We start from the raw sequence: 15602 nt of genomic DNA on the forward strand, positions 1-15602 counted from the left end.
CCCCTAGTCACGTGGTGGCTTGGCACTGAGTAGTCAGGTTTTCAGGATCGTACCCATTGCTCTTCACCTACCACCAGAAGGGCCCCTGAAAACCCCCCAGTGGTTGCTGAATGTCCAGCACAACCTCTAGAGAAGCTCCCAGCAAGAAGAGGAGTAAGGTAGCTTTGGATCAGGTTCAAGAGTGGGGAGGCAGGTGAGGAGTCAGATTTTACCTGTGAGAAGCTGCCTAGGGCCAGCAGGACCAAGGAGGAGGACAAAGGCCAGGCTTGCATCCCTTGTCTGCCTTGTTGTATACCATGTTTTCTGTGGTTCAAAGGAAAGGGCTCCAGGGCTGACAGCCATGGTCTGAATCCCGTCCCCCCCCACTCACTCACCTTGAGAAGGTGAGCAATGCTGTCCACCTCAGGACTGGACTCAGTGCCTCATTTTCTTCATATGCACAACAAGGACAATGATGTCCACCTTGCAGTCAGAGTGAGATGTTATTTGACACTGCCATGGCCATGCCTGGTGCAAACCTTGGCACTGAGACATTCCTACTGGCACTAAGCAATTCCTATGACATCCTCCCATTTCCAGCCTACCCTGGAGAGTTCTGGGCAGCCAGTCTGAGTGTTTAGAATTCCAGGCCAGCACTGAAGCCTGGACTTCAAAGCTGTGCCCACACCATTCCGCAAAGAGCTCATTTCAAAGACCCGGATGAAGCAAGCAGGCAAGGGGTCATTTCAGGGTCAGGTAAAAGCCAAGGCAGCGGGGAGCATTTTTTTTTTTATGCTTATTTATTTAGTTGGTTTTAAAGGCAAGAGGGAACATATTAATAAGGAAGAGAAAGAAAACCCCTCTGGACTTATCTGGATTCCAGGGAAATTTCCCTAAGTGAGAAGCAAATATTTTCATGTCACCCTGGCATCCCAAAGGGCTCTGAGGAGAGAGTTTTCAGTGGAGTGGGAAAACGTCCGATTCCACAAAAGCGCCTTGGGCCCTGCGACTGATGCCTGAGGCTTTTGCACATTTCCTGCCCACACCATGTTCACGGGTCCTCAGCACCCCAGAGTTCTCAGAGGCCTCACAGCCCCCAGGGAGCAAAACAGAGAAGGGCGCTGCTGGACTTAGAGCTTCCAGCTTCCCAGGGGAGAGGATTCTCCCAACCCGGCAGACCTGGCAGAACCTGGGCAGGATTGTGCTATTTTTAAGATGTGAAAATAGAATTTTAGGGGCTTACTGGAGACCCAGTGTTAGGAAGGGGCTAGAACAGCATTTGAACCCAGGTCTGCCGGGCACCAACCCAGCTCCAGCCCGCTGCAGCGTTCCTCTCCCTTGCCCCTGGATGCACCTTCCCTCCCTGCCTCTCACCCTTCTTTCTTGAAGCCTGGGACCCTGCTGCTGCCTGGTCGAGGGAGAACTGAGGACTCTGGAGTGAGGCCAGCTCAGGTGCTCCATGGACTCAGTGCTGTGACTGTGATGTGGCATTTCTTGGGAATGTCACCTCCTGCTTGTGCTTCTGTGTCACCTATTGACTAGGCACAAGGTCCTTCCCTTGCAGGGCTGCTCCTAGGTCCACAGATGACTTGCCAGAGTGGGCTTTTTACCTCTTTCCCTGGCAAGGGCCTGAAAACTAGCAACTCAGACCATCAGGCCTGCAGCGATGTGGGAGGGAGGCAAGGAGGGCCTGGGATGCTTGGCAGAGGGGTGGCCCTTTTGGGGGAGGGAGAGGAACTTTGGGCTCTAGGTGAAGGGGAAGCTTAGGGGGCAGGGAGGCAGAGGGATTGGAAAGATTTGGAACCAAGAAAAAAAGGCAGACAAAGAAACTTTCAATCAGACTCAAAATCCTCACTGGCCGCCCAATGGTGCTTTTGTGCAGTGACATGAAAGGGTCTGGGGGCTTCGGGAAGGGCCCATGGGGGAGGGCGTGACTGGCCTTGAGTAATGAGCCTGGCCCCTCGGCACCTCTGTCTCCCTGACAGGCGTCCATGTCTTGAGCTGCAGAAACAATCCCCTGATTATCCCTGTGGTCCATGACCTCAGCCAGCCCTTCTACCACAGCCGGGCGGTACGTGTAAGCTTCAGTTCGCCCCTGGTTGCCATCTCGGGGGTGGCCCTCCGCTCCTTCGACAACTTTGACCCTGTCACCCTGAGCAGCTGCCAGAGAGGGGAGACCTACAGCCCCACCGAGCAGAGGTAAGAGACCCTGGACCTGCTCGCCCTGGGCCGTCTGTAGCCCAGTGGAGACAGTGCAGTGTGGAGGCTGGGCAGCCATTCGTATTGCTGTAAAAAGTCTGTGTGTTTCTTCCTTCTCTCTTCTCTGGTTGGCTTTGCCTTTGGGCTCGAGTGGCCCACAAAGTTCTGAATTTCTGGGGCTATGGAGGGAAGCAGGAATGTTGATGGAATGAGAAACTCCCTTACCTGGCTTGTAGCTGCAGAGTTGACAATAGCTGGCAGGGTGATCCTGGACACATCAGTTTCCTTCTCTGGGCCTCCAGGTGCTCATCTGAGCAAAGAGAGCTCAGACGGATTCACTTTCTTTCAGCTCTGAAATACTGGGATACTCTGCTTCCCAGGTGGTACAGGCAGGAGGCAAACCCCACCTACGTCAAGGGGAATCAAGTGAGCCTGGTATTTGCTTCATCCCAGTTCACTGTGTGTTAACTTCCTATGTCTTTTGCAAGCCTATACCCTGAGATCCCACCAGTGGTCTAGGAGCCTGTCTTTTAACTACATAACATCACTCCATCAATACTTTGGATCTGACACCTGTTGATGCACCCAGTTTGGAGTAGGGGGAGTGGGATGGGTGTTTCCTGAGAACAGCAGTCTCAGTTGGGTTTAAATCCCCAAGTGAACACTTCTTGAAGGTGTATCTCTGGACAAGTTGCTTCACTCTCCTGAGTCTCAGTTTTCTCTTTGGGAATAAGTGGATAATATCGTATTAATAAGGAAAATTTATAACCACTTCTAATGATGATGATGATGATGATGATACTGTGCATCCTTGCACAGAATTCTGTGTACAGTTCTTAAAGGTAGAGCTGGAAGAAGCCTCAGAGATTATGTCATATATCCAACGTGCCCACACTTAAGTGACACCATCTAGGATTCCAGACAGGGGAAGAACTAACTGGTCCAGAATTGCATAGCATCCCTTAAGTTTGTTTAATGGGATCCAGAATGAGAGAGAAAGGGGTGTCTTTTTAGTAGGCTCCTCTGGAGGCAGGCCCTCTGAAAGCAGATGCAGCCCTGTCCTGCATGGCTAGGGGCAGGGAAAAGATGTGGGGAGGACACCAGCCTTTGCCACACCTCCGCTCCACATGGTACACCAAAGGTGGTTGCAAAATCCACATTGTTTAGTGCCCACTGTCTGTAGCTTCTGTTGTGCAAAGTCTGTCTCAATCATTCAGAGCTCCTTATATGTATATCATGTTGTCATATTTCACTCTAAGGGGACTTTTTATCTTTTGCTCTTCAAACTCTATAAGAATAAGTTAATTTTTAGAACCCAAGGAAACAATGTCAGTGGACATCCATCAGACCTGGGCTTCCCCTTCCTTAAAGACCAGGCGTGCTGACCATCCACAAGTTGTCTGAGGCCAGTGGTGCTTTCTCTGAATTCTTAATTAACAGTTCCTGTGCCCTAAGAAAGAAGGGGTTAACCTCTGAAACAAATCAGCTGATACATATTTGTTGAATTCTTTGACTTATCAGAGGAGAAACATTGAACGAGGGCATTGAACTTTACACAGGATTCTGTGCAAGGAAGCACAGTATCATCACTGTCACCAGCATCATTAGAAGTGGTTACAAATATTCTTTATGACTACAATAGTATCCACTTATTCCAGAAGAGAAAACTGAGACTCAGGAGAGTGAAGCAACTTGTCCAAGGATACACCTTCAAGAAGTGTTCACTTGGGGATTTAAACCCAACTGAGACTGCTGTTCTCAGGAAACGTGCACCTGTCTCTGCCTCATGTGTGGCTGTGGATGAGTCATTCATTCCACCTCTCTGGACCTCAGTTTCACTATCAAATGATGAAGATAAATGTTGTGTTCTCTCTGGTTTTTTCTTGCCCCCAAATTCTAACAGTCTGTGATTCCCCAAAGCTGAGAAAGGTAGATGCATTATCTTATTTCATCATCACCCCTGTCTGGGAGGTGGGAGACGGCTCAGAGAAGCAGAGTGAGTCACTGACACACAGATATTAAGCAGCAAAATCCTGCTTTGTCTGTCTCTGAAAGCCATGCTCTATCCTGGAACAAGGCACATGGAGCAAAGGACTGTTGCATATGAGTATTTACTCAGTGAAATTCTGAATAATGGTTGAGATGCAGCCTGGGGTCTTTGGCTGACTTGCCCCTGAACTTAGACCAGGCTAGGACAGTCTGAGTCCCGAGGGCTGAGGCTACAGGGCATCAGCACCTTCCTCTGAATGCCCTGGCAGAGAGAAAGGACAGCAGCTATTCATGGCAGCTGGAGAGGCATTTACCGAAGCAGGCAGGACTCTGCAAACGTGCAAATGCATGGAAACAAACAAAGAGGAGAGAAAAGAAAAATAAGCAACCACTGTAAAAAGCCGTGGCATATTTGTCTTCATTCTCAAAACCCCAAGGTAAATAGCATCACTTTTTATAGCACAAATTTCAGCTGGTTGTAGTAGAAACATCCCACTTGACTCTCAGCTCTTCTCAGGTCGTGAAGGGTAATGTTCTCCCTTCCTCAGCCACCCGCACCCTGTCCTCCTGTCCCTCCACTTCTCCTTCTCCTCCACCTCCTGTCCCCCTCTCTCTTTCCCCTTTCCTTCTCTCCCTATTCCCTCCTCACTTGCTTTTCCTTATGCTGAGAGCAGTGTGATATCTCCTGCACAGCTAGATTCTAGTGCAGGTTCTGCCCTCAATTTGTGGTGTGACTTCAGGCAACTCCCTGTGGCAAAATCCATTCAGTTGACATGTTTTGACCTAGGCTCAAGGGTCTACAGTCGCTTTAAGGTACTTGGTATAAATTGAGAGACCCAAGGAAACAGGATCAGGTTTCAAATGAGAGTTTCAGTTGTGGCCATCTAGCCAAATCTCAGCTCCACACCAAGTTGGGGAAAGAGGATCGTGGAGGCCACAGTGGTGGTGATGGAGGGGCTTTTCAATGAGAAAAACTACAGTCGTGATTTTGAGGCTCCTGTGTCTCTGACGCAGACCCACAGACACACACTCACAGGTGTGCAAGCACATCTCATCCATGCACCCTTGTGGTTCAGAAATTGAACAGTTTGTTATAAAATTCAGTGAGCCATGTGTTTACATAATTAACTTCGGTTCTTCCTCCCTTTTTTCCTGAGTTCCTCTTTCCTTTATTCCTCTTGTCCCCTTTATTTTTCACAGTCTTTTCTCCCTCTACCTCCAGTTCTCCCTGGTCTTTAGAAGTAGACTACCTAGAGGAAGACAGGTCTGATAGGGCTAAATTTAGAAGGCCAGCTTTGAGGGGAAATTTTTTTTTTTTTTTTTTTTTTTTTGAGACAGAGCCTCAAGCTGTCCCCCTGGGCAGAGTGCCGTGGCATTACAGCTCACAGCAACCTCCAGCTCCTGGGCTCAAGCGAGTCTCCTGCCTCCGCCTCCCAAGTAGCTGGGACCACAGGCGCCCGCCACAACGCCCGGCTATTTTTTGGTTGCAGCCGTCATTGTTGTTTGGCGGGTCCAGGCTGGGGATTCGAACCCGCCACCTTAGGTGTACGTGGCTGGCGCCTTAGCCGGTTGAGCTATAGGCGTCGAGCCGAGGGGAAATTTTTTAATGTAGCGAGATTAATTCTTTCCCTCCAGGGTGGATTTATATGGTGGTTTGCAAGGGGGGCTCACAGCTGGGGTGGAAGGTGTGGTTCACGGGGAAGGCGGACAACCTGGAGCCAAGACTGTGCACGCTGCTAAGACCCATGAGCAGAATATCCCTGTAGACGACGATATAGGAATTTGTATATAGGATTTGGAATGAAGCTGCTCATGTCCAGAGGCCATGGATTGCTCAGATTGCTGCCCATAACCTCATATAACTTCTACATCCCACAAAGGGACCAGTGCCTCTTTACATATCAGCTGGAAATCAGTAGCGTCTGTGTTAAATACCTGAAAATAGACCTGGTGTGCCTAAGTGCATACATGTCTTTGCCTTTATTGGATACCACCTGACTCTGCTCCAAAATACTGTGCCACTCACACTCCCATCAGTGATCCACTAGAGTTCATTGCTCCCTATCCTTGCCAGCACTTGAGATTATCAAAGCCTACTTTTTCCCATTTCAAAAGGCTTGGAAATTATATACCTCTGCTGTTTTGTCCTCATAAAACCATGGTACCTGAACATTGGAAGGGCTCTCAAAGACTCCTTGGTTCTGCATCCTCATTTGAGGAAGGAAAGCCCAAGGTCCAGGCAAGGAAAGTGAGTTACTTGAAATCACCCAACAAATTGAGGGCAAAACCTGCCCTTGAATCTAGCTCTCAGGAGTCTGGCTCTCCTTCCTCTTTATCAGAGGTTCCAAGACAGTCCCCTAAGCCAAATTAAACCACAGGCAGTTTCTGTTTATTTGGTCCTCATTAGTTATCTTCTTTAATTGGTTGCCAACATTTGAATATCAGGAGAGCTCATATTAAAAACCAGAATTCTTATTGGAACTCTTTAACGAAATCAGAAGATTTGAAAACATCAGGCCCTTTGTCCCACTGGCCAGCCTTGGACTGGAGCCTGAGCCTTACTGCTGCTTGGGGTAGGCACCTACCTTCCTCCCCCAGGCACACTTCACCCAGCTGACCGTGACCTTCAGGATATCTGCCTTGCCCCTGACGTCCACTGAGTTTGCATCCCCTAATCTTTAGTCTTATCTCCATATCATGCCACAACACGCATTCCTAGAAGTCCAGGGTAGAAGAGCCTATAAGATCATTTCCCCAGTAGTCTCACTTCTCGGCAGGAAAACCAAGAAGTAACTCTGTTTCACTTTAAGTAGTCCCGCTGAGTTGATGCCAAGAACAACTTTCCCTTTAGTTTTCAGTGAACACCCTGTCTTTTTTGTTGTTCCCATCTGAGCAACCCAGAATGATTTATAAACAACCTGCCTGTTATTATCTCCATTTCCCCCTGGCATAATTGCAGCTAAGTAGCAGGCCAGAGGAGTTAAGCCGTAAGTTAAGGGAAAGAACCAGGAGAGGAGCCCTCACCAGCCCCCTAACCCCTGGCTTTGTCCGGTTCCAGTGCCTCCCAAGTATCCTCTGTTATGCATGATTGGAGCCCATTTCTCTGGACAGTGGGGACAGAAGTTGGGGGGTTAGCTGTCAGATCACAGAAGGTTCTACCTTTATAGGGAGCTTGAGTCTGTTAAGTACATACACTATATATATGTAAGAAGAAGAAAAAATACTAAAGTATCTGATTAGCCCTGCATCCAGGAAACTTCCGTCTTGCCCAGATGTGAGAACATAATCAACAGAATTTCCATGGTCTCTTCCACTCCTCCATCCAATGAGCCACTTTCCTCCCTTTGAAGAAGAAGCCTCTTTGGTTATTCTTATTGACTGTCCATCACCGCTATTAAATCCACGTTTTGTGAAGCAGAGCCTTTTCTTTTGTTCTCCTTGTTTTGATTTTTGTTTCTGTGTTTCAGAAATGACAGGGCTGTGACAGGGAGTTATTAGGGAGGGTCAATTGGGGTAATGTTTATCGTTTTTGGACAGTGTGTTCACACAACCTTTTCCACCGAACACGATAGCAAAGAAAAAAGCAGGGACTTAGGAGACAGACTAGCAGACCTCTGTTGGAATTCTGTCCAAGCTGAGTGCCCTTGAGCAAGCAATTTAAAATTCTTAGTCCTAGTTTCCTGTTCTTGAAAATGGGAATAATATCACTACCTCCAAGAGCTACTATGTGGAATGCAAATAAGGTGATGTAGGTGGAACTCAGTGGCCAATTTCATCCCTTATCCCTTTTCTTCCTGTTTTCAAGCCTGCAAACCAGGTGCAGACAGATGTGCTGAAAAAACAAAGATGCCTCACTCCCTAAAGGGTGTCCTGGAAGATATTAATCCTAAGAAGTACCCTGGAAAAAAGTCTGTTAGAGTTTGGAAAAGAATGTATATCTGAGTCCCTTTTAGAAATTCTCAATATGTATTAGAATTTTCAAGGTTCTGACAAGTCCTGCAAGAAAGAAAACTGATTGGTTTCATTAATCCAATGCTAGCCCCATCCACCTGACTGAAAGTTTTTGGTCAGTTAATCCATGTGACCAGGGAATATATATATATATTTTAAAATATGGAACGCTTCACAAATTTGCATGTCATCCTTGCACAGAGGCCATGCTAATCTTCTCTGTATCGTTCCAATTTTAGTATATGTGCTGCCAAAGAGAGCACGACCGGGGAATATTTGTCTTCAAAAGCAGAAAAAGATGGAGTTTTGAGACCACCTTGTCTTGGAGAGTCATAGTTTCTGAAGTATTCCCCATTCATTAGCCTTCTTATTCTACAAACACGCCAAGCTCCATCCTGTCCTGGCCCTTTGAACTACTTTTCACTCCGCCTAGGACTCCCCAGACTTTTGGGTGGCTGATCCCTTCATTTCATCCAGGTCCTGTTCAGAGGTCCCTCCTTCATGAGTCTTTCTGTATACACTGTCCTATTCTCCCAATGCCATCCTCTATAATTTCACCTGTTTTGATGCCTTTGCTTCATGCATCACTATCTGAAAGGGTCTCACTTATTACTGTTCTTTGACACATGTCCTCCCCCCTTTAATGCACAGACAATAAAGCCCCGTTTTGTCCCCTCCCTCACTGTATCTCTGTTGTTTAGTACAGTATCTTCCTGTCTGCCAGTCAGGAAGCCCCCCCAGTGAAGGTATGTTGAATAGAGGAATGGGTGGATGACATTCCACCCATTGACAATCTTAAGCGATGAATCATTTTATTACTTCCACTTTATAGATGGGGGAACTGAGGCTCAGGGTGTTATATAAATATCCACCATCAAAGAACCGATATTAATAAATGGCAGAGCTGGGGCTGGATCCCTGATTCTCATGACTGAGAAGTCCTGTGCTCTTTCCATTCTAGGAAATGAAACATTTCAGATGTTCATTTTCCCATAAAGAAGAACTTTAATGTGCACAGAACAATGGGGGGGGGGATTCTGTTTTCATCTTACTGGCCCTACAACTTAGAAGAAAGCTGCCTTTCCCTCCAGGTCCTCATAGGACGAGCCCCGTACCTCCTGAGAGTGCAGAGCAAGAATATGCCCGAACCTAAGGCACAGGTCAGAAGAACAGCTTGGGAGCTGGTAGCTTACAGAGTCAATCTATTTAAATTGGAACCATGTGGCTCCTTCCCCAGTGCTTACACAACGTGAACAGATGCATTGTTTGGTGTCAAAGCCCTTGCATTGACTCCACAGTTACAGCCCCTTCGAGGTCTCCACATGGTGCAGAGCTGGGGCAGAAATAAGAGGAAGGGCGGAGAATCAGAGCTTCTCAGGAGGGTTCCTTAACACTCTCGCCCTGCATTTCAGAAGGGGGGGATGCAGAGATTGCAAAGCCCACATCCGTGAGTGTCCGAGACCTAAATTAAATGCTTGCTCTTTTCTGAGTTTTTTTTTTTTAAGTAGATCTATTTGTTCACTTTTGTATATTTTCATTCCTCGCCCTCCCCCGCTTTATACCTCATGATTACTTTTGAGCAAGAGGCAAAGGATGGGCACATGTCCTTGTAAAACCCTCCTTGGGGTCTTTAGAAACTGACACCAAGAAAAGATTGGCAAGTTTTTCTGAAGCTGCTTTGGCCAAAATTACTCTCTGTGTCCCAGATAAAAACAGGAAAATAGAAGCCTTGAGATTATGGACTTAAATCCAGCCATCTGTACAGGTGTTGGTGTAGACACAGCCAGAGACGGAGAAGTCAGAGAAAATCGTCCCCTAGAAACTCCAGTGTTAGGAGTCAACATCTGTGAAGTATGTAAGAGCTACTGCAAGGCACTGCCACCCTTTGTTTCTTGCTATTCAGGAAATATTTGCTGTACCAGCCGGTGGTACTGGCAGTGCTTCCCATACCAGGATGAAACAGTCCTTGTCTCTGCCCTCAAGGACGTTCTAGTCCAGGAGTGTGAGGCAAGTTTAACCACAAGGATTTGGGAGGCACACATCTGGAGGGGCACTCAATTCAATCTCACTGGTCCCCCATTTTCCCAGCTGTAAAACGAATAACACTTAGCTCATAGGGTTGTTGTGGGGATGGAGTGAGCTCATGTATATAAGCAGCCACTGAGCGGTCACTAATGTTACTAAGTGCTTGCGTAACTGGAACACAAAGGGCGTGATCATCCAAGCACGGGGATTTTACGTTCTTTTTGTTTGCATTCTTGAGGATTAGCACGCAATCCAGTATGTGGTGGGCACTGAAGACCTGTGTTTTCAACACAACAAGCAGGAGGATACGGCATTAGGGAAAGGAGGGTGGAATGCCCGGGAGGGAGCTCACCTGTAGAAATTTGCATGGAGCATTGACTTAAAGAATGGGTGGGATTCAGACTAGCATGAAAGTAGGAGGGGACAGTTGCAACTGTAAGGTGTGGTCTCTGTAAGCAAAATGTAAGGTGTGGTCTCTGTACAACTTACCTAACAATTCATAAGTCACTAATGTTTATAAAGGACTTCTACAGCTAGCCCCTGTGTGGAGTCTATATGCTTGGCCAAATTTGAAAGTACCCTGAAGCTCAGAGAGGTGATGCACCTTACCAAAGTCACACAGCTTCTAGGTAATAGAGCTCAAGTGTATTCACAATGTCTACTCTCATTTACTGAGAGCTTAGTATCTGCCAGGATTTCTGCTCTGTGCTTTTTCTAAATTAGCTGATTTGATTCTCACAGTGACCCTGGGTCATGACTCTTATAAATACAGAGAGACTTTTACTCCACCTAGTGCCTAGCAGACAGGAAACTCAATAAAGTCTCACTGTAATCATAATGGGCCCCTTGTCCCCAGTGGAAAAGCTGAGGCTCTGCAAGGTTTGGAACTTGATAACACACAGAGCTTTCAAGTGGCAGGATTTGAACCCTGGGTTGTCTGTCTTCAGGCTTGTCTTCTTAAACTTTAACCACTGCATCCAGAGTCCTGTTCACCCCAACCAGCACCCCTTTCTCCTCTCAGTCTTACACTCCTGAAATTTTGGAGAGAGAGAGACACTTAGCCTTTATCTTCTAGCTGGCGTGCAGTTGTCCTGCGTAAACGCTCCCTCCTCCTCGTTTCTTTCTTTCTTAGCTGTGTGCACTTCACGTGTGAAGCGGCTGACTGCCCCGAGCTGGCTGTGGAGAATGCATCTCTCAATTGCTCCAGCAGTGACCGCTACCATGGTGCCCAGTGCACTGTGAACTGCCAAACTGGCTACGTGCTCCAGATACAGCGGGACGATGAGCTGATCAAGACCCAGGTGTGTACAGGTGCTGAGCTCAGAGCCCCTCTCCAGCCCGGGGACGGCGTTAGTGGGCGTTGAACGTGTTCTCTGCTGAATCTCCAGCAGCTGAAAGAGTGTTGCCCTACAGTAGGTGCTCAATAAATAGGAACTGACTAAATGAGTGAGAACAATGAAACAATCACCCAACCAATCAATGAGGAATTTGTGAGAGAAGGGTTTGTGTGCAGCGTGGAATTCTATACAACACTCACCAGTGTTTCTGTGTAGGCTGCAAATCTGCAAAACCATGGGCTGAGTATGTCCGGGGGCAGTTTTTGAAAGAGGTGAGTGTCTGTCAATAAGGTGTTCACTCCTTCACTAATTCCCTGCTAAGGATCTGTTCCCTGTAAATCAGATGCTATTTGAGGCATTAAAGAAAAGGGAGTCATTAACATAAACCTAGGCCGTCCTTGGAAGGAGCTTAGTGCCCAGTGGGGCAGGGAGAGCCAATGAACGAATGAAGGAAGGACGACTGCACAGTGCAAAGCACATTATAAAGGGAAGGGTAGGCTTGGGGGAAGCACAGAGAGATTCAAGCACGGCACCCTGGAAGAAGTGACATAAAATAGGATGTGTACTGGGCAGAAGAAAGAAACGTAATGCACTGGGCACAGACAAGGACCATGTGCAGAAGGCCACTGGGGAGAAAGAATATGCCACGGGTAGAAGTGTTTTTCTTTTCCTAAACTCAGCCAGGCAATGAGGCTGGAGGGACAAGCAGAGTCCACGGATGCAGGGCCCTGTCCGCTTAGCCAGAAGTGTGGGGTTTATCTTTAGGGCAGCAGGGTCCTTTTGAAGGAAGTGACCTGCTCGGATCGTGGTTAGCAAAGAATCTCTGGGCTGTCCACATGGGTGTGACTTGGAGTCTGGAAAAACTAGAAGCAGGGAGACTCCCCTCACCCCCCAGGATGTCATCAGAGGCACTCATAGCAGGTGGATGTGTCTTGATAGTTGGTGGTTTGGAGAAGAAAGCTGCTTCAGCCAGGTGCTGCTGTGGTGTCTCAGGAGGGGCATAGAGGAGTGGGTTGACAAGCTGGCGGTTGGAAGTCTTTTCAGTCTTGAGACGTGTGGCCCCCAGCCCTGCTGCTAGACGCAGTTTCCTCCAGGGCCGGCTGGCGGGCTTGCCTTCACCCTGCAGGTACACAGGAACTGTCCTGATGCTAGGAGTGCCTGTTTGTGCAGAGCGTCTGTGCTCATCCTAGACACTTACAAACTCCGTGTGTCAGGCATGGCAGGTCTGAACTCCTGTAGAAATAATTGGACTGTTTCAACAATTAGAGTGAGGGACCTCTCTCTTAAACACGCATCCCTTTGATGTGTGCTTAAGAAGGGAAAACGTCCTTTGCTTTTAAAACCCTGGATCAACATTTGGCATCCCGGTACCCTGGGATTTGGCAGCTTCCTCCTTGAACGGAAGCCTCCGGGCTGCCGATGGCCGTCCTCCCTTGGCGCTGAAGCCTGGCCTCGCCCTTCCACCTACGCAGCCTCACCATCCCCCAGTTTGGTTCAAATCTCTGTCAACTGTTTCATCTTTCCCAGACCTGTTCCTTCCTCATGTCCTCTTCTCTTGGCTATTGATACATCAAATCTCAGAACAGGGAGTGGCTCTTCCAGCAATCCTTGGGCTCAATCCATCCGTTTTGTCAATGGGAGACCTCAAGTAAGGAAAGGGACTTTCCTGGTCTCCTATCATGGAGGACAAACATCTAGGTCTCCTGTATCCCAAATCCGTACCTGCTGTGTGCCAAGCACTATAGTAGGCCCTGGCAACCTCCTCCAGAGCCAGGAAAAGAAACAAAGATCAGGACCTGGTGTCCTACCATTACGCCACGTTTCAGAGTCTGTTGGAAAGACATCATTATGCCCTGTGAAGTCTCAGTCTCCAAGATTCTCATCAGCAAAATGGAAATCAAGATCTAGGAGACTGTGTAGATACACATAGCAGCTAAGAGAGTTACAGTTACAGTTACAGAAACCTTTGAGTTACAGTTCCACTTATATTCTTTCCAGCTGGGTAACTTGGGGCTGATCACATAATGCCTCCAAGTTTCAACTTCTGCATCTTTATATGGGAACTGAAATGCAGCAGAACCTCCCTACATTGACCACCTCCTTCATTAACTAATTCTCTCGGACTGGATGTGGACCACACATATGTGTCAGTACAGTAGGCCCAGTTCCTTATGTTGACCAGTTTGTTAGAGTCCCTCGGGTGGCCAACTTACAAAGGCTTTTCTCATTCAAGAAGTTGTTGAGATCATCACAACTGAGCCCAAGTGAAACTGTTGGTCTCCGGGTGCCTGGACATGGCTCTGAACTGACACCTGGGCAGGAGGGTGTTTCTCCACCTCTGGGGCTTGGTCTGTCATCCTCACTGTGCCTGTTTCTGCCTTTCAGACGGGACCCAGTGTCACAGTGACCTGCACTGAGGGCAAGTGGAACAAGCAGGTGGTGTGTGAGCCAGTGGACTGTGGCGTCCCGGACCACCACCACGTCTACGCTGCATCCTTCTCCTGCCCCAAGGGCACTACGTTTGGCCGCACATGTTCCTTCCAGTGCCGTCACCCTGCACAGCTAAAAGGTATCTCGAGCCCCTTGCTCTAGGGTGCCACCAGGGGACCTCAGCTTGGCCCTGCCTTTGTCTGTGAGAATCCTGGAGGCTGTTTCCACACCTGTGATCTGGGTCTCCTGTGCCCAGGGTTGGATCAGATTTGATCTGTGCTCCTGATTTCTGTTTTTGTTTGTTTGTTTGTTTGTTTTTAGAGACAGAGTCTCACTTTATTGACCTTGGTACAGCACGCTGTGGAGTCACAGCTCACAGCAACCTCCAACTCCTGGGCTTAGGCGATTCTCCTGCCTCAGCCTCCCAAGTAGCTGGGACTACAGGCACCCGCCACAACACCTGGCTATTTTTTTGTTGCAGTTTGGCCAGAGCTGGGTTTGAACCTGCCACCCTCTGTATATGGGGCCAGCGCCCTACTCACTGAGCCACAGGCGCCGCCCTGTGCTCCTGATTTCTTTCTACCAATTGTATTTATACAAACTGCCCTAGTATGCAGTTAGAAAAAAATGAAGTGTAGACAAGTATGACAGTGGAACCTCCTCCAAGATCTTGCCAGTATTGCAGAAAAGAAAAGAAAGGGAGAAGAAAAGAAAGAGAGAGGAAAAGAGAATTTCATTTGGGGCTGATGCACCTAGTTCTCTGTGCATGATTCCCACTCAGGACGCCTGCAGGGGTGGGGACGGTTGCTATTCTCATTTCACAGAAGAAGAAATCAAGCCTCAGAGAGTTTCAAGGAACTTGCCCAAGGTCCCGCTATTAGTAGTGGGGACCACACTGGAGCCCAGATGTATCTTTTTCCAATACTGACTGCTGCTTTTTAAGAGTAGCTGGCTGGGCCGAGAGGAGGAGGTGGGGACAAGAAGCATCTGGCATCCTCCTGAGGTAGGCACCAGGGCTACTGAGGCGGGTAAGAGAGAGTCTATCACGCTAGAAAGGAGGCCAACTTTTGCAAACAATTGAGTGTCTAGCCTGAGTGTTCTAGAATATTAAGACTGGAAGGTACCTTCGAGCTCATCAAGAATATCTGAGTTCTTGGAAATATGGAGAAACTAAAGGCCAGCAAGAGAAAGGGAGGAACTTGTAGAAAATCACGGAGCAAATATGCAGCAAGTTCAGGACCAAAGCTCTTGGCTTTTAGTTCAGTGTTGGATTTTGACATCATACCCAATTTTCAGAGGTGCCAGGACACCTTCCTCCACGACGTTTATCAGAGGAAACATTGCTCATTTATCAAATATCTAAAACAGTGTTTTACTTGAGTGTGGGATCTCACTTTGGGTCCATCTTTCTATAGAGTGTGCATTACTAGGCTCTTATGGGGTATAGGGAACCTGGAGGGAGGTCTTTGAATTCCCTTAAACTTAGATGTAATATGGTACTTGCGTGAGATTTAGGCATTTTGATAACTGGAGAGAATCAATAGCTTTCACCAAATTTTAAGGGATTGCATGACTCCAAAAGATTAGGAAGCCCATATGGACTTGAGTCACTTGAGGATGGTGGCTGTGTCTAATCTATATGCATGTTGCTGTCAGTGAAGCCAGGACAGGGCACTTAGTAAGACTCGAGAA

At 47.8% G+C, this 15602-nt stretch overlaps 1 protein-coding gene and 1 non-coding gene across 2 annotated transcripts in view; one reads left to right on the forward strand and one right to left on the reverse strand.

Moving 5' to 3' along the window:
• Positions 1-15602, forward strand: part of PAPPA (pappalysin 1) — a 282674-nt gene that overhangs the window by 214872 nt on the left and 52200 nt on the right. Inside the window, exons 13-15 of the mRNA XM_012802324.1 lie at positions 1965-2178; positions 11276-11444; positions 13866-14049. Of these exons, the coding sequence (XP_012657778.1) occupies positions 1965-2178; positions 11276-11444; positions 13866-14049 (567 nt within the window). The remainder of the gene's footprint in view (positions 1-1964; positions 2179-11275; positions 11445-13865; positions 14050-15602) is intronic.
• LOC111723689 lies at positions 8275-8381 on the reverse strand. The gene has a single exon (XR_002772183.1). It is a non-coding gene; the product is annotated as a U6 spliceosomal RNA (small nuclear RNA).

Source organism: Otolemur garnettii, unplaced genomic scaffold, assembly GCF_000181295.1.
Source record: "Otolemur garnettii isolate 467f Iridium unplaced genomic scaffold, OtoGar3 scaffold00014, whole genome shotgun sequence".
NCBI classification, from domain to species: Eukaryota; Metazoa; Chordata; class Mammalia; order Primates; family Galagidae; genus Otolemur; species Otolemur garnettii.